The following is a 26,829-nucleotide window of genomic DNA, read 5'->3' as shown; positions in this document are numbered from 1 at the left end:
CGAATGAACTGTTATATTTTAAACTTCATATTCAGAAAAAACACAAATTTTATAGTTAATCACCTCAATTTTTACCACAGTTTTTAATAGATTTGGAAAATTCTATAGTTTCATACAGCTTTAAGTATGATTTGTATGCTGTGCAACATTTATCGAAGAATCTCTCTTACTTACGAAGGAAGGTGTATCTACAGCAAGCCATTAGTAAGCGAAAAAAATGAAGAAATTTCACATGTAAAAAAAATTATTTTGTATGTGTTCGAACGTCCACTGCTAAGAGTGTTAATTCTGAATCCTTCCTGGTCATGCTGACAAAGTTTTATGAATTTATTTGTAAATGTATAGACAGTGAAAATTAAAATGTTCAGTGGTGCCTCTCCTGCTCCAAGTCGGCCCGTTTGATGTCCCACCCCCCTTAACCTTTTAATTGAAACCAGTCATATATCATTATTTTCCATTTGCATTACTTTAAAAAAGCCGTATTGATCAAATTGTGACACTGTATGTGATTATAACTGGAAAACTTAGTCTCTTTAAAAAACGTGAAATCTTTTAATTTTTTTTTCGTAAATCATACAAAAATTTGGAGATTAAAACTAATTCTTTTAGTTCGTGAGAGAAGTATGTGTGCTTTGAATGTCAGAGCGAATGGTGTTTGTTCAGCTGTGAGACTTTTCGGCGTCGAAAAGCACCATATTTTGATAAGAAAGGAGAGATTCAACTGAAAATATTTTGAGACGACAGTAGACTCAAATTGGTAAAAGTTCAATCTGAGAAAGTGCTCACAACAACTGTTTACGTATCTCTGGATTTCGTGCAGTCACGCACGACACTGATGTGTTGAAACGATCGAGAAGCTTAGCTCACCCCCATGGCGAGGTCTCCGACGAGCCCAGTCCAGCTGCCGGAGGGCGACCGCGAGCCGAAGTCGTTGTCCTTGGCGGGCACCAGCTCGTAGTCGAAGTTCATGTGCGTCGGCTCGGCCAGCTTCTTCAGCAGGTCGATGCAGTAGCCGTCCCAGATGGGCTCGCCCTCCGGACCAACCAAGGGCGCCCCCGTCTGCTCGTCGCGCACTGGGAACGACCAAGGGACGCCCTGTGTCGAAAGAACACCAACAGGTGGCGATCACGTGTTCAAGGGACACTATCCGGTAAAAATATCAGTCATTTACAAGGAGATACGTACAGTGTAGCGAAACAACGTAAGTTACTTAAAAATACACTACTGACCATTAAACTTGCTACACCAAGAAGAAATGCAGATGATAAGCGGGTATCCATTGGACAAATATATTATACTAGAACTGACATGTGATTACACTTTCACGCAATTTGGGTGCATAGATCCTGAGATATCAGTACCCAGAACAACCACCTCTGGCCGTAATACCGGCCTTGTCGGCCGAAGTGGCCGTGCGGTTCTGGGTCTGGAACCGAGCGACCGCTACGGTCGCAGGTTCGAATCCTGCCTCGGGCATGGATGTGTGTGATGTCCTTAGGTTAGTTAGGTTTAATTAGTTCTAAGTTCTGGGCGACTGATGACCTCAGAAGTTAAGTCGCATAGTGCTCAGAGCCATTTGAATAACGGCCTTGATACGCCTGGGCATTGAGTCAAACAGAGCTTGGATGGCGTGTACAGGTACAGCTGCCCAAGCAGCTTCAACACGATACCACACTTCTTCAGGAGTAGTGACTGGCGTATTGTGACGAGCCAGTTACTCGGCCACCATTGACCAGACGTTTTCAATTGGTGAGAGATCTGGAGAATGTGCTGGCCAGGGCAGCAGTCGAACATTTTCTGTATCCAGAAAGGCCCGTACAGGACCTGTGCAACATGCGGTCGTGCATTATCCTGCTGAAACGTAGGGTTTCGCAGGGATCGAATGAAGGGTAGAGCCACGGGTTGTAACTCATCTGAAATGTAACGTCTACTGTTCAAAGTGCCGTCAATGCGAACAAGAGGTGACCGAGACGTGTAACCAATGGCACCCCATACCATCACGCCGGGTGATACACCAATATGGAGATGATTCCAATGTGCGTTCACCGCGATGTCGCCAAACACGGATACGACCATCATGATGCTGTAAACAGAACCTGGATTCGTCCGAAAAAATGACGTTTGGCATTCGTGCACCCAGGTTCGTCATTGAGTACACCATCGCAGGCGCTCCTGTCTGTGATCCAGCGTCAAGGGTAACCGCAGCCATGGTCTCCGAGCTGATAGTCCATGTTGCTGCAAACGTCGTCGAACTGTTCGTGCAGGTGGTTGTTGTCTTGCAAACGTCCCCATCTGTTGACTCAGGGATCGAGACGTGGCTGCACGATCCGTTACAGCCATGCGGATAAGATGCCTGTCATGTCGACTGCTAGTGATACGAGGCCGTTAGGATCCAGCATGGCGTTCCGTATTACCCTCTTGAACCCACCGATTTCATATTTTGATAACAGTCATTGGATCTCGACCAACGCGAGCAGCAATGTCGCGATACGATAAACCGCCTTCGCGGTAGGCTACAATCCGACGTTTATCAAAGTCGGAAACGTGATGGTACGCATTTCTCCTCCTTACACGAGGCATCACAACAACGTTTCACCAGGCAACGCCGGTCAAATGCTGTTTGTGTACCAGAAATCGGTTGGAAACTTTCCTCATGTCAGCCTGGCGCGGTGGCCGAGCGGTTCTAGGCGCTTCAGTCCGGAACCGCGTGACTGCTACGGCCGCAGGTTCGAATCCTGCGTCGGGCATGGATGTGTGTGATGTCCTTAAGTTAGTTAGGTTTAAGTAGTTCCAAGCTCTAGGGGACTGATGACCTCAGATGTTAAGTCCCTTAGTGCTCAGAGCCATTGGAACCATTTTTCCTCATGTCAGCACGTTGTAGGTGTCGCCACCGGCACCAACCTTGTGTGATTGCTCTGAAAAGCTAATCATTTGGATATCATAGCCTCTTCTTCCTGTCGGTTAAATTTCGTGTATGTAGCACGTCATCTTCGTGGTGTAGTAATTTTAATGGCCAGTAGTGTACATGTCTTCCGGTCAGTACCGCGTATCAGTTAGGTTCCTTTCGGAGTATCCTGACGAAAGAAATCCATTTTTAGTAGCCGCATACAACTGCTCGCTATACGGAAGACCCGTACCAAAGACTGGCAAACTGCTCAGGTCACACTAATACACAAGGAAGAAAATTAAGTAATCCGGTCCACATCATTGACATCATTGACATCAATTCGCTGTAGAGTTTTGGAACATATATCGTGTTAAAGCATTATGAAGTATCTTGAAGAAACAGATCTATTGTTATGTAACCAGCGCGGGTTCAGAATATATCGTTCTTGTGAAAGACACTTACTCAAATTAATGAGTGCTATCGACAGGGAATTTCAAGGGAATTCCATATTTCTAGATTTTCAGAAGACTTTTGACACCGTGGCTCGTAAGCGCAGCTCCTAATCAAATTGCTTACCTATGGAGTATCGTCTCAGCTGTGCCACTGGATTCGTGACCTACTGTTAGAAAATCGATGGGAAGGCATGTAATGAAGTGCAAGTTGCATTTGGAGTTCCCCAAGGAAAATTCCTATAGGTCCTTTGCTGTTGCTGTGCTGAAAAGTAATGCCCCCAAAATTTTTATTCTGTTTCAAATATCGGTTAAGGTATTACCTACCGTGCGTATTACTCGGTCGACTTCCCGCTTCGCTGATCCAGGTTACAACCTTCTGTGACTAGAGGGCTTTGAATTGTAGCGGGTAACATGGCGGTGTGCAACGTAACAATGTCGGTGCATGTGAAACAGCGTGCTGTAATCGAGTCGCTGAAAGCACAAATTTGAAGAATTCTTCCACACACGGAGCACTTCTCCTTCAGCTTGACGACGCCAGATCACAAACCAGTGCTGCGACATCTGGACTATCTGACGCCATGGGTTGACAGTCATCGATTATCCTCCACACAGTCCCGACTTGGTCCCATCCGATTTTCATTTGATTCCAAAATTTATAGAACAACTTCGGTGATAGTGATAAAGCGATGCAAGCACAGGTGAGGTTGTGACTCCGTCAACAAACTTGCTAGGTTGACGGTTTCTCGTTCTGAGACATGTGTCTGTCGCCAGAGCGACTATGTTGAGAAATAAATACGAAAACATGAAGAATAAAGGTGTAAAATGTTAATAACGTTTGATTTGTTTAAAAAGCTTTCAGAGTTTTCAAATAAGACATTCGGAGGCATTATTTTTCAGCACGCCCTCGTATATAAACAATTTGTGAGACAAGGTGAGCAGTGATCTTAGATTGTTTGCAAATGATGCTGTCATTTACGATCTACCTAAAGTCGTCAGAAGATCAAATCGAATTGCAAAATGATTTACACAAAGTAGCTGTACAGAGCGGAAAGTGACCTAAGGACCCCTCCACATGAGTATTAAAATTCAATAAAATTTCGGTTACACGATTTAAAATTCAATTAAATTTCGGTTACACGATAAATCACAGAAATTAAAAGTTGTTACTTCATGTAAATACCTACGGATTACAATTACGAACAACTTAAATTGGTACCATCACACAGAAAAATTGTGAAGAAGGCGAACCAAAGGCAGCGTGTTATTGGCAGAATGCTGCGAAGATACAACACGTCTACTAAAGAGATTGCATACACTACGCTTGTCTGTCCTCTTATGGAGTACTGCTGCGCACTAGCGGTGGGATCCTTACCATATAAGACTGGCGGAGGACATCGAACAACTTCAAAGAAGGGCAGCTCGTATTATATTATCAAAAAATAGGGGAGAGAGTGTCACGGACAAGGTATGCAGGTTTGGGGTGGCAATCATTAAAACAAAGACGTTATTCGTTGTGGCGAGATCTTTTCACGAAATTTCAACCATAAACTTTCTCCTCCCAATGTGAAAATACTTCGTTAATTCCCACCTACATAGGGAGAAATGAACATTTTAATAAAATAAGAGAAATCAAAGCTCACAGAGAAACCTTTAAATGTTTGTTTTTCCCGTATGTTTTTCGAGAGTGGAATGGACGACAAATAGTCTGAATGTGGTTTTGTGAATCCTCTGTCAAGGATTTAAGTGTGAACTGTAGTGTAGCCATGTAGATGTAGATTTAGATACACTCTGCAAGCAATTTTACAGAGCATGTCTGAGTTTACTTTGTATCAGTATTAGCAAGTCAATTTGCGGAAGGAGAGAGGAGAAAGTGATAGTTTTTATGTCTCCGTAAGCAGCCTAATCTCACTCGTCTTATTTTCATAGCCCGACGACAGGTAACGGGCAGAACTGAACCACAGTCTACTCTGGACACCAGTTTTCTAAATTTATGCAACAGCATTTTCCAATGATTCCCACAAGACCCGAGAGCATTACTTTTACACTTTTTTGTGAGTTGTATCGATGTGTTCCAATCCTTGTCTTTGAATCCCTTCGATTTTTGCTGTCAAGCGTACACCGAAAAAAGAGGGAAGTTAGATTTAAGTATATTATTTATGCGTCGAAGACGCCATTAGGTCTGCAGCACAAAGTCAAATACGATAGGATGTGGAAGAAAATAGCCCGTGTCCTTTGTAAAAGAACCATTGTATGATTTGCTGTAATCGATTTAGAGAATTTGAGAGAAACGTAAATCTTGGTGGTCGGATGGTTTTTTTAGGACAGACCGAGTAATTGATGAAGAGGCAGTGAATCGAATTAGGGAGAAAAAAATTGCAATACAGTTGGACTAAATGAGAGGGTCGTTTGATAGGACACATGCCGAGGCAAAAAGGTATCGTTACTTTGCTAGCGGATGGCAATGTAGGAGAAAAAAAAATGGAGAGGGAGAGAAAGTTTTGACTACATCAATCAGGTTCAAAGGAATATATGTTGCATTACCTATGCAGACTAGAGGAGACTGGACAGGATAGTCTGGAGTGGACAGCTGTATCAAACCAGTTTTTAGACTGAATAGCATAAAAATATTTTTTGTGAACATGCAACTAACCGACAACAATATGTGCAAACCATTGTGTCATCTCAACAATTATACCCAAACGACCTATTGTTAAGAGAAGTAGAGTTCACGTCATAGTACGTGTTATCTGCAAGATGACGTATGTAGTAAAGTGTGAAGATCACCAAGCGAGGTGGCGCAGTGGTTAGCACACTGTACTCGCATTCGGGAGGACGACGATTCAAACCCGATTAGGGAGAAAATCCCATCCTGATTTAGGTTTTCCGAGGCTTTTCTAAATCGCTTTAGGCAAATGCCGCGATCGTTCCTTTGACAGGCCATGGCCGATTTCCTTGCCCATCCTTCCCTAATCCAATGGGACTGATGGCGTCGCTGTTTGATACGCTCCCCCGAACCAACCAACCAATCTGTACAGATCGAAACGTGTTTCCCTCTTTGAGATAGAAATGCACTGTTTGTCTTGACTCTTATGGGGAATAGAGCCTTATGAAATCGTACATTAATTTTTTATTGCAGTTTACTATAGGTAAAACGCTTACAGACAAATTCACACTTGCCGTCACGACGCGTCAAAACATTCCATAATGTATTTCAAGTAGCAGCAGTCACACAGGCCGACAACGTCACGTCACGTCGTCAAGGTTTCTCGGGAAGAAAGTTTTGACGGTGATGTTGAGTAGGGGGCAATGTGTCGTCGTCTGCTAGCTTCCGAAGTTAACCTATTTTTCTGAGCTCACGCTTGTTAAAGTAGTAGTATATTTTGTGCTTTTGTCCCTTCTTAATCTTTACTTTATTATTTTGTTTTGTTTCAGTGACAAACCGTAGAAGTTCTATTACGACTTGGAAGCTTTTTCCATTGAATGCTCTGCGAAAAAGCGAGGCTAGATATATGGACGTGAAAAATGATTTAGGTTTTACAATAACAAAATGGAACTGACACCTACACTGTGTGTAAATAACATAAACTGATGAATCAGTTTTCATTGAATAACCTTCTGCTAAGTGAAAAAGTCAGCTGTATTGAAGGAGAAAAATACAGTTGTTTACGACGTTATTTGCTGCATAGGAAAAACAAGCGTAATGGGTATGGCAACCAGGTTCCCGGTATTCTATTATAAATACTGTTTGACGTGTTGGTATTTATATATTTCCGCTAGCAAATAGTTGCCGGTGTTTTGAAATAACGTTTGACTTCTCAGCACTTTATCACACAAAATTGATCAAGAACATATTGCTGTGCCACTAATAAGTACAGGCGTGGATTTGTGGAATTCCTGTAAATCTCGCGCAACTATGAATGGAAGGCAGTAATTAAGGGTTCGTTGGCACATCGGATGGCCGGCCGTTGCGACCGAGCGGTTCTAGGCGCTTCAGTCTGGAACCGCGCTGCTGTTACGGTCGCAGGTTCGAATCCTGCCTCGGGGAAGGATGTGTGTGATGTCCTTAGGTTAGTTAGGTTTAAGTAGTTCTAAGTTCTAGAGGACTGATGACCTCAGATGTTAAGTCCCATAGTGCTTAGAGCAATTTGAACCAACACATCGGATGGCAGGCGCGGACGATGTTGATATTTTGCAAACGATTCGGCGAGTCAGGTTTACGACGCCGCTCGCAGGCTTGAGGGCACGGCCCGGCTGGCACTGTGTATAGATGTGAAGTAATCAGGACAGCATAGGGTACCGACGTGCTGTAAAGATCCCATACATTGCAGCTACAACAACGCCTAGTGACTTGCGTGTAGGGGCCGAAGTGGACCGAGGAATGCTGGTGTTGTAATTATCAAAGAACTCTTCGCTTATCCCCTACAGAGGAACTACGTCAGAGGCTTAGCGAAAAGACGTATAAATAAGCGAGCCCGGAGGCAGAAATCAAATAGTCTATTTGCCATTTTGCCCACGTCTAGAATCGGAGAGAATGACGATTGTTTAAATTGCAGGCCAACAAAGGCGACCTTTTGGCGATGGATATCGGCGACCAACCGACCCTTGGAGCTACCTCCAACCTTCGCTGCACGCACGCATCATTGCTGTGGTGGGGCACGTCGCACCTTGGAGCTACAAAGGCGCGAGGAGCGAGAGGGCCGCTAGCCTCCGCTCTCTGGATGGCATCGTCCGGCGGACTGCAAGTTGGCGTCCACAGGGCCGGGGTCGGGGCGCGAACTCGCGGCCTCCCTTGTGCAGAGATGTCTGCAGGCGCTGGACGAGCTGCCCTAGGCTGACGGCCGGAGCTGCTGAGGTTCACTACAAGGACGGCGGTCGGTTGTTTCCCATCGGCGCTCTACATGGTGTCCACGAGTTGCGCTTGGGGGAGCAGTCAGCCGTGTTCCGGGCCACAGGCACAGTTAACACACGCATTCGGCGGCCACTCTGTGGCATTCCTCTGGCTCCCAGGACACGTTGGTATCCGTGGAAACGAGGCGGCCGATATAGCGGCCAAGGCTGCAGTCTCTCTTCCTCAGCCTGCTGTTCACGTGGTTTCCTTTGCCGATCTACAGAGTGTTTTCTGTCGTCGTGTTGCTCTTTTATGGCACGCACATTGGTCCACACTTCCCAATAATAAATTGTGGGACGTGAAAGCTCTTCCCTGTGCTTGGACCTCTCCCTCCCGAACTCGTCGTCGGGAGGAAGTAATTTTAACTAGACTCCGGATAAGGCACTGTCTTTTTAGCCATCGACATCTTTTAAGTGGCGATCCTCCCCCGCTTTGTCCCCACTGCTCTCAACTGTGGACGGTGAGACACCTTTCACTTCAGTGCCCCAATTTTACTCCGCTACGCGCCCGTTTACAGATGTCGCCTGATTTATCTTCCATTTTAGCAGATGACACGCGCTCAGTCGATCCCGTCCTCGAGTTTATCAGTGTCAGTGAGATAACGTCGGTCATTTGAAGCTCTTTTTGGGGAAAATACCCCCCCCCCCCCTTCTATAGTGGTTTTCTAAGCTTTCCTTCTGTTTTTTAGTTTCCCCGCTTTTTGAGTTTCGCTCCCAATGCTGCTGATTTCCAAATTGTTTTTTTTTTTTTTACCCTTCCCTAAGCCACAGAACGGGTGCTAATGACCGTAGCCGTTTTTCGCCCTAAAAACATAACAAAAACAAAAAAAACTTAGCCGTGGCGCGAGTAGGATCGCTACATCCTCAAGGCTGGGCAACCGGACGCCGACGCTGTAGATTCCAGACTCAGGTGCCACTGACCCATGCATGCTCCGTGGCGCCATCGCCGGGTTCAGGAAAGGCCTGCTGTGCTTCTCTGCACGCTTCGGCGTAAGTCATCCCTCTTTCCCAGACCACACCTCTCGGACGTTCTGATATATCACAGTCCCTCAGCTTGGAGGTTGTAACAATACGTTATGAAGTTTGCTTTGGCCGTTAATCAACTTCATCGTTGTTACTTCCTCAATTTCGATACTATACTCCGTTTTTTTGTGTCACTTTTGGTATTTCATAACTTGACTTTCACAGTTCCGTACTGGGCTCAAGCGAATTGACGTGACGTGAAACTTACGTGATTTGACGTGATGTCGTATGTGAATATACTCAGACATTGACGTGACGTGATGGTCAATTGACGGCTAGCGTGAATCGGCCTTATTTATTCCAGAGGGTCTCTGGAACGAATGTTTTCGATATGAATCACAGGGTCGTTAGGTCTTTCCCATTGTGCACTTCGACGCTTCGGTAGCGAGACTCACCTCTGCAGTGCCGACGCGGAAGAAGCGTTTGGCAGGCTTGAGCTGCGTGTTGAGTTGCAGCCCCTTTTCTGCCGACCAGTTACCGAGGTCGATCTCCTCTGACCGATTGACCATCCGCAGCTGCAGCGGCGTGTTGAAGGTGAGCTGGGCCGCCTGCATGCGGAAGAACAGCGTCGAGTTGGTTTGTCCACGCTGTAGGGAGGATAAACACCTCAGCATTAGTGTCGAAATCGTATACGCAATCAAGAACTTAGAGAATGTTTCGTGAATAGGAAGCCAGAGCGGCAACAATTTCCGTGCAGCAATATCGAACACATGTCATTAAAAAAATCTAACATTGTACACAAACATGAAGTCCACCTCTGTAACCGACTGGCATCACAAGGACACAGGTTCGATTCCTGGTACCTCGAGGGATTTTTTGTTGAGGAGCGGAATGGGACATTTGCTATCAGGGATCACAACTGTATGATGAATTGCGCGAATAGATGGAAAAGATTACTATACAGTGTAATTTTTTCCACCGCGTACAAACTCTAGGGACTGGTCGATAAGAGGATACGGAACGAAAAAGGTATAATGAGTATGTCGGAAATGCTCGGTTTCCATGCTAGAGACAATTTATTCAATCATACATTGTTACAGAAACTGCTATCTAATATGCGCTGCACCATGCAGCCACAGTTACAGTGAGTGCTGAAAATGGTTTCCATGTGCCTCAACGTATGCGTGTACGCGTCGTAGCATGTTCTGTCTCACACGTTTACATCGGCCAACCTCCATCCGAACAGTGAAAAGGAAGCACGAATATGCTGCTCCAGTGTCTCCGCATCTGAAATGGGCTCTCCACACACGATATTTTTGAGATGGATGCCCCATAACGAGAAATCGCACGGGCTGAAATCCAGTGAATAAGCAGGCCATGCCACTGGACCCCAGCTTCTGATCCACCGACCTGCGAAGACGTGATTGAAATGCGTCCAGACATTAAAGGCGAAGTGGGCCGGAGCACCATAATGTAGCAGCTACATAACCCTTTAATCATCAATGGCACTTTTTCCAACTGGGGAGGCAAAGTCACCCGCAGAAACGCCGATAGTTCCGACCTAGCCGGCCGGTGTGGCCGTGCGGTTCTAGGCGCTTCAGTCTGGAACCGCGTGACCGCTACGGTCGCAGGTTCGAATCCTGCCTCGGGCATAGATGTGTGTGATGTTCTTAGGTCAGTTAGGTTTAAGTAGTTCTAAGTTCTAGGGGACTGATGACCACAGATGTTAAGTCCCATAGTGCTCAGAGCCAGAGCCAGTTCCGACCTGTTAGGCGACGTGGAAGGAAGATAGGTCCCAAAATACGGTCGCATTTAACCCAGTCCACATTTCCGGCTGACCAATGCTGATGATTCGCTGTTCTGCATACTATCCCACAGGTGACCGTTATGAAAGTTGAAGATAACACTCCGCGTAAAGGTGGACTCATCTGTGAATAGGAAATCCCGGAATCATGGTTGCCTGGTGAAGAAACCAGTGACACAACTGCTCACGATGTGGAAAATATGTCGCTAGTTAGCTCTGCGTACGCTGTAAGTGAAAAGCGTAGTACCAATTGTCATGGAGAATGTTCCACGAAAACGTCTGGCTTACCCTGTACTGGGGGGCCAACTGCCTGGTACAGACACGGCGGTCGCCTTCCACAGTGTTTAATCACATTTTCCTCCAAATATGGTGTCCGAACATTTTGGGTACGTTCTTAATGATTTTCTTCTTTCTGAAACGACCCTGCCTCAGAAAAACGGCGAAACACTGTAGCAAACATTGAATCCTGTGGTTGTAGTCGACTGGGATGGGTCTCTTGATACAACCTTGCTACTCATCACCCGCTGCCATTTGCCTTTTCGTAAGTAAACAACAGGTCGGCAAGCTCTCGATTCGCATACGGAACCATTGTGTACAACGCTGTATCAAGTCCATTATGAAGTGAGTCAGCAAGAGAGGTGAATCAGACACAACATTACCAATGACTATGGCAGGGGAGGGTGCTAGGCCGTGATGTATGAAAACAGTACTACCCTCCCGGAGGAAACTATACATACTCTAAATGTGGCTGCATGGTACAGCGCATGTTAATCCACAGTCCAGTAAAAGAAACTCCAATGGAGAATGATACAAATAAGGTCTCTGGAAAAGTCAGTAATTGCGTTTCTGCAAATGGGCTTGCTCTAAACTTTGAAAAACACAGTACATTCAATTTTCTGCTGCAAAAACTACAGTTCCTTCAATAAATATGATGCGTCAACAGAAGTCAGTAGACAGGGTGGAGCATACTAAGTTTTTGGGTGTACATATAGATGAGAATCTTAATTGGAAAATTGATATTTTGGATCTTCTAAAGCGACTAGGTTGAGCAACTTTTTCAATCAAAATAATTGACAATTTTGAGGATATAGAAATTAGTAAGCTAACATACTTTGCATACTTGCATTCTCTGATGTCATACGGAATAATCTTTTGGGGTAACTCAACACTTAGACAAAAAGTATCTCCTGCTCAAAAGAAAGTGGTTAGAATAATGTGTGGGGTTCACAGTCGCACATCTTGTAGGCATCTTTTTAAAAGATTCGGTGTTCTTACAACAGCCTCACAGTACATTTACTCACTAATGAAATTTGTTCTCAACCACATGGACCAGTTTACAAACAACAGTGACACTCATAATCATAATACCAGAAGAAAGAAAGACTTACACTATCCTCTACTTAACCTATCTTTGGCAAAGAAAGGGGTAAAATATGCTGCTGTAAAACTTCTCGATATATTACCAGATGAAATAAAATGTCTGACAGACAGCAGTAACAGTTTCAAAAATAAATTGAAATCATATCTCTTTGACAACTCGTTCTCTACAATAGATGAATTCTTGAATAGGAATAAATAGATCTGTAAATCAGTATTTGCATGTTGTGCCATTTAAGGGAATGGGGTAAATAATAGAAGTATTAATCTTGAACACTGTGCTGTAATATTAAAAAATCTTGTTTCATATGTGCATTTCTTGTGCACTTGACACGTTCCACGTCATAACTGCTACTGTAGCGTGCGACTCTGATCAAAGGAACGCGCAACCAACTAAATAACTAACTAACTAACAGTCTCTGTAACAATGTATGATTGAATAAGTGGACATAAGTTCATTAGACCTTTTTTGTTCCGTATCCTATCATCGTTCAGTCCTAGAGTTTGTACATGGTGAAAAAAATCACCGTGTATAGATTTATTTAAAAAGGCAGTAATAATAGCTACTACACAGTTAAACATTACTCAGAGTAGGGTTTATAAACGAAACGGGACAACTACACACTCTGTCACACTAAAATAGATAATCACATTGTAATGCATAAAATCTTGAATCAAAATTTATAGTGCACTGTAACAATATTATTTGTTATTCTCCATTCTCCTGAGGTAAACATCTCACTCGTGTTGCGGGAAGAAGCGGACTCATTTTTCCAGACGTACTGTGGTAGGACATGGAGGTGTGCCTGGAGCATGGTATCATGTGTGTGGTCCTGGAGTCAGTTTTCCGGACAGACTGAGAGGATGACGAGGAGAATAGCAGCACGTTCGTGGACCACTGTAACGAAACAGCGATAAACTGCTTTCTTATTATATAAGTTATCTTGTGCAAATTGTGCATGATCAGAAACGTATTGTACAATAGGGACAAGCCGAATGAGGCAGTGCAGTCGTTAAGACAATGACATCATATTCGGCAGGATGGAGTCTGCTCTGTCGGCCGATCCTAATTTAGATTTTCTGTGGTTTTCCTAAACCAATATACACTACTGGCCATTAAAATTGCTGCGCCACGAAGATGACGTGCTATAGACGCGACAGGAAGAAGATGCTGTGATACGCAAATGATTAGCTTTTCAGAGCATTCACACAAGGTTGGCGCCGGTCGCGACACCTACAACGTGCTGACATGAGGAAAGTTTCCAACCGATTTCTTATACACAAACAGCAGTTGACCGGTGTTGCCTGGTGAAACGTTGTTGTGATGCCTCGTGTAAGGAGGAGAAATGCGTACCATCACGTTTCCGACTTTGATAAAGGTCGGATTGTAGCCTATCGCGATTGCGGTTTACCGTATCGCGACACTGCTGCTCGCGTTGGTCGATCCAATGACTGTTAGCAGAATATGGAATCGGTGGGCTCAGGAGGGTAATACGAAACGCCGTGCTGGATCCCAACGGCCTCGTATCACTAGCAGTCGAGATGACAGGCATCTTATCCGCATGGCTGTAACGGATCGTGTTGCATGTTGCAGGTCCTGTACGGGCCTTTCTGGATACAGAAAATGTTCGACTGCTGCCCTGGCCAGCACATTCTCATGATCTCTCATCAATTGAAAACGTCTGGTCAATGGTGGCCGAGCAACTGGCTCGTCACAATACGCCAGTCACTACTCTTGATGAACTGTGGTATTGTGTTGAAGCTGCATGGGCAGCTGTACCTGTACACGCCATCCAAGCTCTGTTTGACTCAATGCCCAGGCGTATCAGGGCCGTTATTACGGCCAGTGGTGGTTGTTCTGGGTACTGATTTATCAGGATATTATGCACCCAAATTGCGTGAAAATGTTATCTCATGCCAGTTGTAGTATAATATATTTGTCCAATGAATACCCGTGTACCATGTGCATTTGTTCTTGGTGTATCAATTTTAATGGCCAGTAGTGTACTTTAAGAAGGTTTAGAGGCCATCTTGATTTGCCAGCAAGAGCTGCTGATAAAATTTCTTTATTGAACAACCAGTTTTGGCCCACAGATTATCATCAGGTTGTAAATGTTTTGATGTACCTGCTGATAGTCTGCAGCCTGAAACTGGTTGTTCAATAAACAAATTTTATGAACATCTCTTAACGTTTTTCCTAAATCATATCCTGCGAGATCTCACAATTTTAAACATGGCTGGCAGCAGCAACCGTAAATAAATTCTCAATGTCCAAAGTATACAGCCAACTGGTTGCATAAGTTTAATGTAAGAAACTTTGACCAAGTTTCGATACCACTAAGGGTAACTTCTTCAGGAGGAAGTCACATAAATTACATTGTGAACATACATGATAAGCAAAAGAGCTCAAGTGAAACAACAGCAAATATGATGTAAAGCTCTCCAGGGAAACAGTAAAAATTGTTACACAGATAGAGCTTGTTAAAAGAGAAGACATTATGTTATGTAATTTACGTGACTTCCTTCTGAAAAAGATACCCTTAGTGGTATTGAAACCTGGTCAAGGTTTTTACATTAAACTTATGCAACCACTTGGCTGTATAATTCATATATTCGAAATGCCAGGATGGTTCCTTCAGTGGGTGCACAGGGGACCCTTATCCTCCTAACAACATATATCCTATATTTATATATATTTGAGATATTTATTTTCATTATGATAACAAAACCTATATTATTGTCAAATGGTCCCTGTATGAATAAATAAATCAATAAAAAATATTGTGGGAGACGTTTGGGAGAAAGACGCCCTTAAAGCAATAATTAAGAAGATGTAAATGTTGTAGTACCTCACTAATGATGTATATAATAAGAAATAAATATACCTCAATGCTGTAGACACTACTTCACAGTTATTCGACCAGGAGCACTTTATGCAGGAGAATTTTTAACTCTAAACGAAAAGGCGATGGTAGAAGCGTTGGTAAACACAGAAAGAAAAATACTAAGGAAAATTGCGGGACAAATTAAAGAGCAAACACGATACACAGGACCAAATAATAGTGAATGTTACACATGCACTGAAAAAATTACAGACTTGATAGGGAAAAGAAGAAAACTTTCTGTAGCCTCATACAAACAATGAATACCAACAGACCGACAAAGAGCCTGTTCATTCATTTCGATAACCTAAAAATGGATGACACATGGTGCAAAGTAATTGGAAGGGACAGAGAAGAAATCCTAATCACTCCGCAAGATACTGAGGCACGAGTGCTACTCAGAAAGAAATTGCAAGATTCCAAAGGTGTCCATGGAAAACAGATGATGACGGGAGTCACTTGGACAGAACAAAGAAGGGAGAAACCTCGAGAAATGACGAGAGAAACATGGAATAAAGGAAAAACACTTGAAATAAACTAAGTACAGAATAGCTCATGCGTAGAAGAAGAAGAAAAAAGAGTGCACTCAGCTTCATGAGGAAGAGTGAAGAGATGGAAGGCAAATAACGGAGCCAAAGCTTGGGAAACTGACAGCCATTGGGACAGGAATATGTCTACTTCATTCCCTTCAGACCAGAATCAAATGATGTCACTAGCAGACCAAGACATGGAGGTCGGTTGGCATCGTGTGGCCTTCAGGTCCTTACTGTGTAGGTCATATTTAGAAATACATCCTGTACAACAATATACAGTTAATCACAGATATAGTTATTCCTGGCTACCACCCTATAATTAGGCATGGGCATGTCTGGAGTGGAGGTTCCTACTAGGGCGTTTTGAGGGAGATGGTCAACATCTGACCTTGGTTTTAAGAAACGTTTAAGGGAGATTTAGCAGCAATAAATTTCAGCTGCACAAGACCGTCGAATTTTCTTGGAATTGGCTACAATGGGGATATAAATAGAAGAGAACTGGCATATTTTGCTTACTTTTACTCTATTACGTCATACGATAGCATGTTGTGGGTAACTGCACAAACCGAAAAAAGCGTGGAACAAGACTTAGGTGTGGTGCAAATTCAGAGATTAAAATTACACACAAGTGTTGTAAATATGTTTGTTATATTTTTCTAACATATGCCACACTACGACTATCCTCTCATTTTTGGGTCTGTGGAATGAAAAATAATGTAAACTAACCTAAACATAACAATTTATTTGTTCACTGCATATAATACACAAATATAATCACAATACAATCCGACAAATTTGGCCACATACAGGGTGTCCCATTTATCTTGACCAACCTAAATAACTACTTGTCCAGATGCAAATTACAAAATGTTTCAAGCAAATGTTCTTTAGCCGTCAGGGGGACATCAATCAGCATGATTGCCTTCGTTGTAGCTTTGCTTTTTACGAAGATGTGAACAGCGGTATGACTTTTTAAAATGGCACTATGTATTTTTTTATTCGGTAATTCATTTGTAATTTGCATATGGACAAACAGTGGTCAAGATCAATGGGACACTCTGTATATCTTGTGGTCCCTACAAGTACTTATGTACAGAAGCTGCGAAGTCTACAGTCTTGTACCTTCTAGTGCAAATTAAAAATATTCTTTGCAGTTATAATAAAAATGGTTTCTATCATAAGCTCTGACTTTATCAATCTCTGAGCAGGGAATCAACTCTTTCGAGGTATTGAGAAATTTTCTTGCATTGTGTGAGTCAGTTGAGAAATAAACAATGTAATGAGGGTCTCTATAATCCTCCTGCACGGCTCCTTGTTGCTTCACATTGTGTCATTTGTACCACAGTTACTGATCGGTACGAGGCGAGCGCATCCGTAGGTTGCCAGTACAGTACTGAGAAGTGAACATTTCCCCTGTCACGACCCCTCTAGATGCGTAGACTACGCCATTCCTTCTTCACTCTTTACATTCCCTTGAACCATACTCTCTTCTTTCCGTAGAATCAAAAAGGGTAATACTACTGTATGTCAACAACAGTGTCGAGTATTATACGAAACCTTTACGAGATCTATCGATCATGGTACTTGAACTATCGATTGTACTTCGAGGGATTAATGTTTTCAATAGTGATCAGTGACGAAATATGCGGGAGAAAGAGGCGTTCAGTAAGGGAGTCGCGAGGGGTAAGAGAATACTGCCGTAATACGGGAGAGACCTGGTCACACCAGTGCTTACCAGCGCGATGGCCCTGAGGAAGGCGTCGTAGTTGCCGGTGGCGTTGGGCGGCGGCTCGGTGGCGTCCTCGGCGTCCACGCCCCCGCCCCCACCCCCGTCGCCCTCGTCGTCCGACGGCGAGCCGGCGTCGGCGGCGCTGCACTGCTTGGCTACCGGCCGCACCTCCAGCCCCTTGCTGTGCAGCTCCGTCAGCGCCTCCACCACGGCGGACAGCGCCGCTCGCAGGTACGCGGGCGCCACCTGCACCCAGTGGCAGATACAGAACCTCGAGGAGGGGGCGCTAAAGGTATCTTGAGCTACCTTCAGTTTTACCGTAATAAAAAATAATCAAGTCACATGCTAAGTTTAACGAAAGAAATGCACTCTATTTTTTTAAAAATCCGTCTTTTATTCTACATGTTTGAAAGTTTTACAGTGTGTAGATACATCCTTTAGGAACAATATTTTCATTTCTTCACATAATTTCCATCCCTCTCAACTGCCTTACGCCATCTTGGAACCAGCGCCTGTATACCCGCACGGTAAAATTCTGGACCAACCTGTTGGAGCCGCTGTTTGGCAGCGTGCACAAGGGAGTCATCATCTTCAAACCTTGTTCCATGAAGAGAGTCTTTCAGTTTCTCAAAGAGATGATAGTCACATGGAGCCAGATCAGGATTGTAAGGCGGGTGTTTCAGTGTTGTCCATCCGAGTTTTGTGATCGCTTCCATTGTTTTTGACTGACATGTGGCCGTGCATTGTCGTGCAACAGCAAAACATCCTGCTTTTGCCGATGTGGTCTAACACGACTCAGTCGAGCTTGAATTTTCTTACCTGTCGTCATATATGCATAAGAATTTATGGTGGTTCCACTTGGTATGATGTACACAAGCAAGAGTCCTTCGGAATCGAAAAACACCGTAGCCATAACTTTTCCAGCAGAAGGTGTGGTTTTGAATTTTTTCTTTTTCTTGGGTGAATTTGCATTGCCTCTTCGTCTCTGGTGAAAAATGATGGAGCCTTGTTTCTTCACTTGTCACAATTGTTCCAAGAAATTCATCTCCACCATTCCTGTAATGTTCCAAAAGTTCGCTACATACCGTTTTTCTTGTTTCTTTGTGAGCCACTGTCAACATCATGCGAACCCACCTGGCAAAAACCTTTTTTAACGCCAACACTTTCGGTATTCTGCAAACACTTCCTTCCCCTATCCCAACGTAGCGTGACAATTCTTTCACTGTGATGCGTCTGTCAGCAGTCACCAATTCGTTAACTCACTCCACACTGTCTGGAGTATGTGCAGTACGAGGCCTGCCGCTGCGAGGACAATCCTCAATATTGCCGTGCCCGCTTTCATCACGTAACCTGCTTGTCCACCGACTAACTGTATTGCGATCGACAGCAGCATCTCCATACACCTTTTTCAACCTCTTGTGGATGTTTCCCACTGTCTTGTTTTCACAGCACACGAATTCTATGACAGCACGTTGCTTCTGACGAACGTCAACTGTAGCAGCCACCTTGAAGACATCCTGTGACGGCGCCACTCACGGGAACAGTTTGAACTTAGTTTGAAAACAAGCGGGAAGGATGTATCTACACACTGTAAAACTTTTACACATTCCGAATGAAAAATGTAGTTTTACAGAAATAGTGTGCATTTCTTTTAGAATGGCCCTCGTACAAAAAAGTTACAATTGTGGTTCTCCTCCTTAAATGATGAATTCTATGCGCCTGTTCTTCCTGGCAAATTGGTTAATTACATCGTCAATAGGACCATCAATGTTAGGGTGAGTGTTCAACAGAGCTAAGCCATTAAGTCGCTCCTCCTTCATTGTCGACCTCAGCCATGGCTTTGTATGCCCCAATGTTGAAAAACTTCTTTCTACTGTAGCAATTGATGCAGGTAGACAAGCAAATATTTTGTACAGCGTGTGAAAAGTAGGACAGTCAGATCTAGGACAAACAGACAACGCTTGCATAACAGAATCATGATCATTAAGGGCGTTTATGCTCGTTTGCTTGTATTAAAAGATCTCTACAATTAGTCTTTCTTTAATCACAAAGAGTGATTCTTCTTCAAAGAATGGTAGCTCATTTAATCACTAATTCGATTTATGCGCCAGATCATTACCGTCACACCGGCCAGAGTGGCCGAGCGGTTCTAGGCGCTACAGTCTGGAACCGCACGACCGCTACGGTCGCAGGTTCGAATCCTGCCTCGGGCATGGATGTGTGTGACGTCCTTAGGTTAGTTAGGTTTAAGTAGTTCTAAGTTCTAGGGGACTGATGACCTCAGGAGTTAAGTCCCATAGTGCTCAGAGCCATTTGAACCATTTTTTGAATTACCGTCATGTTCCAGTAGTTGTGAGGGCAAAAGTACGAGGGCTATTCAATAAAGAATGATCATAATTTTTTTCTGACAACATACATTTACTCATCCTCATGATTTTGATAGTCCTTCTCAAAGTAGTCTCCCATGAATGCGATGTACTTGTCCCAGCGTTTCTGCGAGTCTTCAAATACATACTGGAAACAATTTTTTTAAACGTCCTTCAAAATCGCCTCCGCAGCCTTCACCAATGCTTGTGATAGTTAATAATGCCTCCCCCGAAGGCGTTTCTTCATGTTAAGAAATAGAAACAGGTCGCATGGAGCTAAATCCGGACTATAGGGAGGGTGAGGGATGCACTTCAAGTTGATTTTTGCAAGATATTCAACAACAACCTTGGCAATATGCGGCCGCGCATTATCGTGGTGCAACATCCACCCTGCTTCACGGAAATGTGGTCTTCTGCCCCTGATATGGACTTGCAATGTTTTCAGGACATCCCTGTAGTATTGTCCAGTTACTGATGTGTGTGCAGGTACTGACAAAACAATTCCAAGAATATCAAAGACTGAGATGACCATGACCTTCCCAGCAGAAGCAACCAATTTTGCTTTTTGGGGATTGGTGATGAAGGAGATGCCACACTGAGCTTTGCCGTTTGCTCTTCGGATCAAAATGATGTAGCCAAGTTTCATCAACAGTGATTACATTTGAAAGGAACTCCGGACCTTCCTCTAACATCAATTTTAACTGCATGCAGACCTGCACGCGAATGTCCTTTTGTTCGGGAGTAAACAGTCATGGAACCTATCGCGCACAAACACGTGTCATGTGCAATTATTCTGTCACCAACGTGTGGTAGCACCCAATGAAATGTTCAGTATTTCAGAAAGTGATCTTCAGGTAATTCGTCGATCATCTCTCACAGCGACAGCAGCAGTGTTGATGTTTTCTTCCGTAAGAGCAGCAACTGGAGCACCGGGTCCACCTTCCTTTGAAATTGCTTGTCTCTCCTCTTAAAACATTTTAAACCACCTTCGAGCTGCGCTGCAGGGAAAAACAGATTCTTCATAGGCCGCCTGTAACGTTGTATAGGCCTCAGCTGAAGATCTGTTGAGACGAAAGCAGAATTTCAAAGTCTCATATTGTTTCCAGAATGAGATTTTCACTCTGCAGCGGAGTGTGCGCTGATATGAAACTTCCTGGCAGATTAAAACTGTGTGCCCGACCGAGACTCATATTGTTCCTCGCGTGTTATCTCCATTGCAGCGGTTGGCGATACTAAACATGTCTGACCGTGCCCGCTACTCACTGGCGGGGAGCAGGAGTCACAACAATGAAACTACTACGGCGTGTTTGTTGCACATTAAGCTAACAGAATATCATAAGATTAAATTTTAGCGCGAGAAATTATGACCATAAAAAAATTATGCACATTCTTTACTGAACAGCCCTCGTATGTTTGAATTTTACATGAATGTAAACTAGCTTCCTATTCGGCTACGTATCGAAGGTTCTCTGTACAAGAAAACAGTAGAATATTCGCGACTTTTCTCGAACAAATGCCAGACAGAATAACGTATCGAGATCACTAGAATGGCCGCGACTTTTCTCGTGGGTATGTGTTAGCTATGTATGTGCCAGTCAGAAACGTATAAAATACGATGATGTGGACGCGCCTGCTACATAGGAAAGTATAACTACTCTATAACTCGATTCAGCCGCGTTGACTGGCGAAAGAAACGAACGAAAAGCGTGCGGTGGCTGACTTGGGAGGGGGGGGGGGGGGCGCTGGTGGCAATGCGGGCGACCACGCAAGGGGCCACTGCCTGCAGCCGAATGCAAAAAGCATCTACCACAATTTTAACAGCATCTAGCTACGCGTGAGAGGACGTCAACATTTACATTTATTTATCTTTGTTGATGGTCCATTACCTAGTTAACTAGGCATTACATTTTCATATACATTCCTGGAGGCGATCTGCAATGTCTAATTGAAGATAATTTCACAAGCCAATATAGCTAAAAAAGCATTCTGTTGGAAGACCGGTTTCGAGAGAGTTGTGCTTACATCATCGGATCTGCAAGAGGATGAACAGAAGTTTATGCAAAATATTTTACAATCATGGTATTACAACTTGACAAACTGTCTTGTTAAATAACCTATGGAATCACAATGTAACTTATGCTTTAAAATTTTTACAACACATTGTCCGTCAGTGTTGGATATCGCATTACATTCCACACGCCCTTTTCAAATGGCTCTGAGCACTATGGGACTTAACAACTATGGTCATCAGTCCCCTAGAACTTAGAACTACTTAAACCTAACTAACCTAAGGACGTCACACAACACCCAGTCATCACGAAGCAGAGAATATCCCTGACCCCGCCGGGAATCGAACCTGGGAACCCTGGCGCGGGAAGCGAGAACGCTACCGCACGACCACGAGCTGCGGACACGCTCTTTTCACTACCATGAAGATCATTACTCATCGGTTTGTCGAATACAAGAGTATTACGTACAAACATAAACATAACTATATTGGACTACAAGTGTTCACGTTCATCAGCAGCTGTCAACTGACAGTGGTGTAAACACAACGACTACCATTTTATGTGCACCAGGTTGCGGTATGGCGGTTGGCTGAATTAGCGTCTTGTACGTAGTATAAAACGTAGATGCAGAATTCCTTATAGCTGATAATACGTTATTCAAGTCAATTTGAAGATATGCACACAAAACAGGATAACCCTAAAATGTAAAAATCTGAAGAAAAGCGCTGCCATCTCTTACTAGATACGGGAAGTATCAAAATTGCCATCGCTCTAATCCCTAAATATCACCTTAGGATGTAATACAACACAGAGAATGTATTGCATTTCGTTAGACATGATTTCTGTAATGTCAAAAACGGACCAACCGTCCACTACACTCCAGCTTTCCTCTAGCGGAAAGAAACTGAACAGCTGAGTAGCAGGATAGACAACTCTGTACCAAATGATAGACAGACAACAGTTAATTAACTGAAATTTGAATAGGGTTAGGGGTACAGGTAGATTATGTTGGAATTAATGAAAGTGTAAACATGAAATATAAGCCTTGTGTAATATGTAATATTAATTTGTTTAAGAACCAAGTTTAGAACGCTTGAAGTGTTCAGTTGTCGCATTCAGTACAATACAAATAGCGAACATGGCAGAGGTAGAAATGGGAAACGTTGACAAAAATGTGAAAATCAGTGGAAATTATCGGATGAGGAAGCATAAGCCACAGAGTTGGCGCAAAAAAATGGTTCAAATGGCTCTGAGCACTATGGGACTCAACATCTTAGGTCATAAGTCCCCTAGAACTTAGAACTACTTAAACCTAACTAACCTAAGGACATCACACACACCTATGCCCGAGGCAGGATTCGAACCTGCGACCGTAGCAGTCCCGCGGTTCCGGACTGCAGCGCCAGAACCGCACGGCCACCGCGGCCGGCTAGAGTTGGCGCAAAGGAATAGAGAAGAAGAAGTGGTAAAATAGTACAGTAATTATAAGGGTGCAATGAAAAGGGTAAAATGACAAGGTTCAAATTGCGCCTGCGCGAGAGAACTTGTTTCGTGATCTCTGGACTCTGAGTGACAGCGATATTCAAAGTTCTTACATATTTGGATGTGTGAATATGAATCTTGTCAACATTTTTCGGAAAGACACGCTTACAAGCCTCTGAAAATTCTCAGAAACATACCTTTTCTCCCGTAGATATATAATGAAATTAGGGAGCGTCTGTTTTTGAACTAAGATAAGTTTCTAACATGTATAAGTTAAGTTTACAGTTTCGTTATACTGGGTACAAAATCTCAAAGAAACAGTTTTTAAAAAGCAAACCGTACATCCATGCAGTATTTTGTGACTTATTCTCAAGGAGGGAGGATTCATGGACTTTAAGGCAAAGGAATGGTTTGGTTGCCCTTATCAGAAGAGGGGTTTTATGTTTCCCAGAGGCATTACAACAAATCTTCGTTGTAATTCTATCGTTACCCTTTTAATAGGTTTTGCACAGTCATCTAATGTGGAAGCTTATGTCTTACTGAATAGCAACCAATAAAAAAATAATCAGACTCATGGACGTTAAAATTTGATATGGAGTCAACTTGTCAAAGGAAATAAGATTTTCTAATTCCTTTCCTAATGTATCCCCTGAAAGACTTTCACCAGTCAGTGACATCTCACGTATTCCAAGTCGATTTTTTCCACCTTTGTAACCAACTCTGGTTGGCTGTAAAGTTAGAACCGCCATTGGGAAGCTTCTTCTTTAAACGTATTACTTTTACCTGAAATATTCGGCCTGAAATTGGAATTTCACTCTCCATCGTTGCACTAAACCACATGAAAATGCGCCATCTAGCGATTCATTTATTGATTTTTAAACTGTCCTTCGTCGTCATTTTGAACTAAAATTCTAGCAAAGGCGAAGTTCCAACACCAAATTCAGTACCAATGTTTTTTGACGATTCTCCTTTATTCATACTGTACAGTGCACTTAACTTTTTGTCCATGGACACTAGCAGTTTCTTCAGCTTTGATGTCATTTTACATTCGCAACAAACGGAGGCACCAGAGTACTATTAACTAACATCGCGCCAGGATATGTGTGCGGTAGTTGGCTGAATTTAAACTTAATAACTGTGGTACTAGGCTGCTGTGCTACTAAATGCCATGTCTCAAAAAAATTGAAAAGACATGTTCGGGGATAACCGGAGATCCGAAATAATGGGAGCCCGATTAACGAGGTTTGACTTTAAATAGTGTATCCTCTGATGAGTCACAGCAGCGAGGAAACATATTTGGGTGAGAAGGAAACAAAACTATGTTTTTGCACAAGGTGGACCTGATCTCCAACTGCAAAGTTCTTTATTGTTTGATGAAATAGTTACAATTTAGTATTTTTCAATTCTATTTTCCTTTTCTTTCTCTGGAAGGAAGTGCTTCTCTTGAAACATTCTTATAATGTATAAGTTCTGTCATTCATTGTATCATACCTAAAGTTTCCCATGAGAGTATCGTTTTTAGGTAATGGGGATCTGCTGTCAAGACTGGAACGCGAGTGGTGCTATAACTTTCTGACAGCTGACCATAGAGCCACAGAAAGCTGGCGAGGCAGCGGCGAGTGGAATTCGGCTCACGAACTGATAGTTTGATGAACGAGACGCGACCGACAAGGAGGCGGTTCCCGATCTGATATCCAATTGTCCGGCTGTCCAGCTAGAATCTCGGGCCATCAGAACTGGATCTGGGTCATCGGAATAGAGCTGGGCGTCTGAAACATTGAAGGGCGCTCAGTGTGCGAGCATCGACCAACCCGTTGCCAGGTTACAGCACAACACGCGATTACAGCCCGACTTTCGATCGGCAAACGGGCGAATGCCCGCTAAAAACCCGGCCCAGAGCAGTCGGGCGAATTACAGCAGACCTTATTTACGAAAGAGCACCTAGATCAATATTCCGTGCGGTCATTCAGATAGCTTGATAACATATTCCTTTTGCCATTTTACGTCAAAAACCTCCTTGTAAGTTTCCGTTCAAAATCTAGATCTACATGTAATCTACACTCCACAAGTCACCTTATGGTGTGTGGCGGAGGGAACTTCTGTTACCACTATCATTCCACCTGTTTTTTGTTCAATTTGAGAATGGTGCGAGCGGTAAACTACTGTTTGTAAGCAGCCGTAAGACCTATAATTTCTCTCGCTGGTAGTTTCGCGGTATCTGTATGAGAAGAAATAACACTCTGACCGAAAAAAATCGCAATACCAAGAAGGCGTAGTGCGACATAAACGAAAGTTGGTAGGCGTGTTTCTACAGCTGAAAGATGACGTCTATTCAAATTTTGCGCCAGTGGCATAAGAGTGACACTAGTAGCTCCATTATGAGAATGCAAATCAGGTTTGTTTTAAACACACGCTGTAGGTGTCGTCAGAGTTAGTTACCTTTGAGATTGGAAGTGGTGAGTTGACCTTGATCAAGAATGCTGAAACATCTTTGTGAAGTCGTTTTATAAGGCGCTTGTCGAATTCGGTACAACTTATTCACTTTACTACCCGATTTTAGCTCAATTCATGAACTCTTCCAGAAGGACTGAGCACTCAGATAAGTAAGGCCTATTGAATATCATATGTGTGTTTGAATGTGGGGTTTCGGTTTTGTTTTGTGGGAAACTCTGAGTTGGTCATCGTCTGCTGGGAGCAGAGGCTGTTGCTTCTCGTTCGAAGGAGAGCACAGGATGACCAACTTAGGTTTCCAATACCTGAACAGAGAGGTTTACCCATCTTAGTCGAAGGCTATTTTTTTATGTGAGGTTGGTGACGGAGGGCTACCCCTCTGGTAGCTTTCGCTGCATGGGGAGCTAGGTAATCTCGAAAGAGAAAGCGGCAGTCTTCGGTGAACGCTTGGTGAGTACGGATCGTAGCTCTTAAGGGGGGTTTCAGGTGATAGGAAGCAAGTTGAGTTAGGACTTGGTTATGTTTAACTGTTGAAATACTTAAGGACTTCAGCTTAACTGAAGCGTGTGAAGCGAGCTATTTTTCCGAATATGCCATAATTAGATTGCTTTAAATAGGCCATTTTTGGGTGTTTGAGTTAAAAGTGTGGAAGCTACTTTGTTCATTTTGAACAACAATGAAGTAGAATTTCACACGGTAAATCTGATTAGGAAAAGCTGGTTAGGATCACTTCATCGGTACGTGAGTGTAATACTGTGTCGAAGTGAGTATGATTTTTAATGATTTTTAATCTTATGTTTTGTGGAAGTTGCTTTTGTCTTTGTGTGTCGATTTTGTGCCACGGGTTTGGTAATCAATGACCCTTCTGGTCCACCACGGCACCACAATAGGCTTTATTTTAACAGTTTGCTTGTTTAATGAGCTATAATTTCTGCAAGAATATCTGTTCTTTCGTGCGCTTTCTACCAAGCAGCACAACAGTTTGATTCGGAATGCACCACGTGCTC

General features: G+C 43.4%; 1 protein-coding gene across 1 annotated transcript in view; it reads right to left on the bottom strand.

Moving 5' to 3' along the window:
- The window catches only part of LOC124801370 (ionotropic receptor 25a), a 236,301-nt gene that overhangs the window by 83,198 nt on the left and 126,274 nt on the right, over positions 1–26,829 (bottom strand). Inside the window, exons 7-9 of the mRNA XM_047263067.1 lie at positions 17,521–17,760; positions 9,645–9,836; positions 868–1,095 (exon numbers count right to left, since the gene is read on the bottom strand). Of these exons, the coding sequence (XP_047119023.1) occupies positions 868–1,095; positions 9,645–9,836; positions 17,521–17,760 (660 nt within the window). The remainder of the gene's footprint in view (positions 1–867; positions 1,096–9,644; positions 9,837–17,520; positions 17,761–26,829) is intronic.

Source organism: Schistocerca piceifrons, chromosome 1, assembly GCF_021461385.2.
Source record: "Schistocerca piceifrons isolate TAMUIC-IGC-003096 chromosome 1, iqSchPice1.1, whole genome shotgun sequence".
Classification (NCBI taxonomy): Eukaryota; Metazoa; Arthropoda; class Insecta; order Orthoptera; family Acrididae; genus Schistocerca; species Schistocerca piceifrons.
Note: the sequence above shows the minus strand (reverse complement) of the source record. Positions and strands in the feature narration are given on the sequence as shown.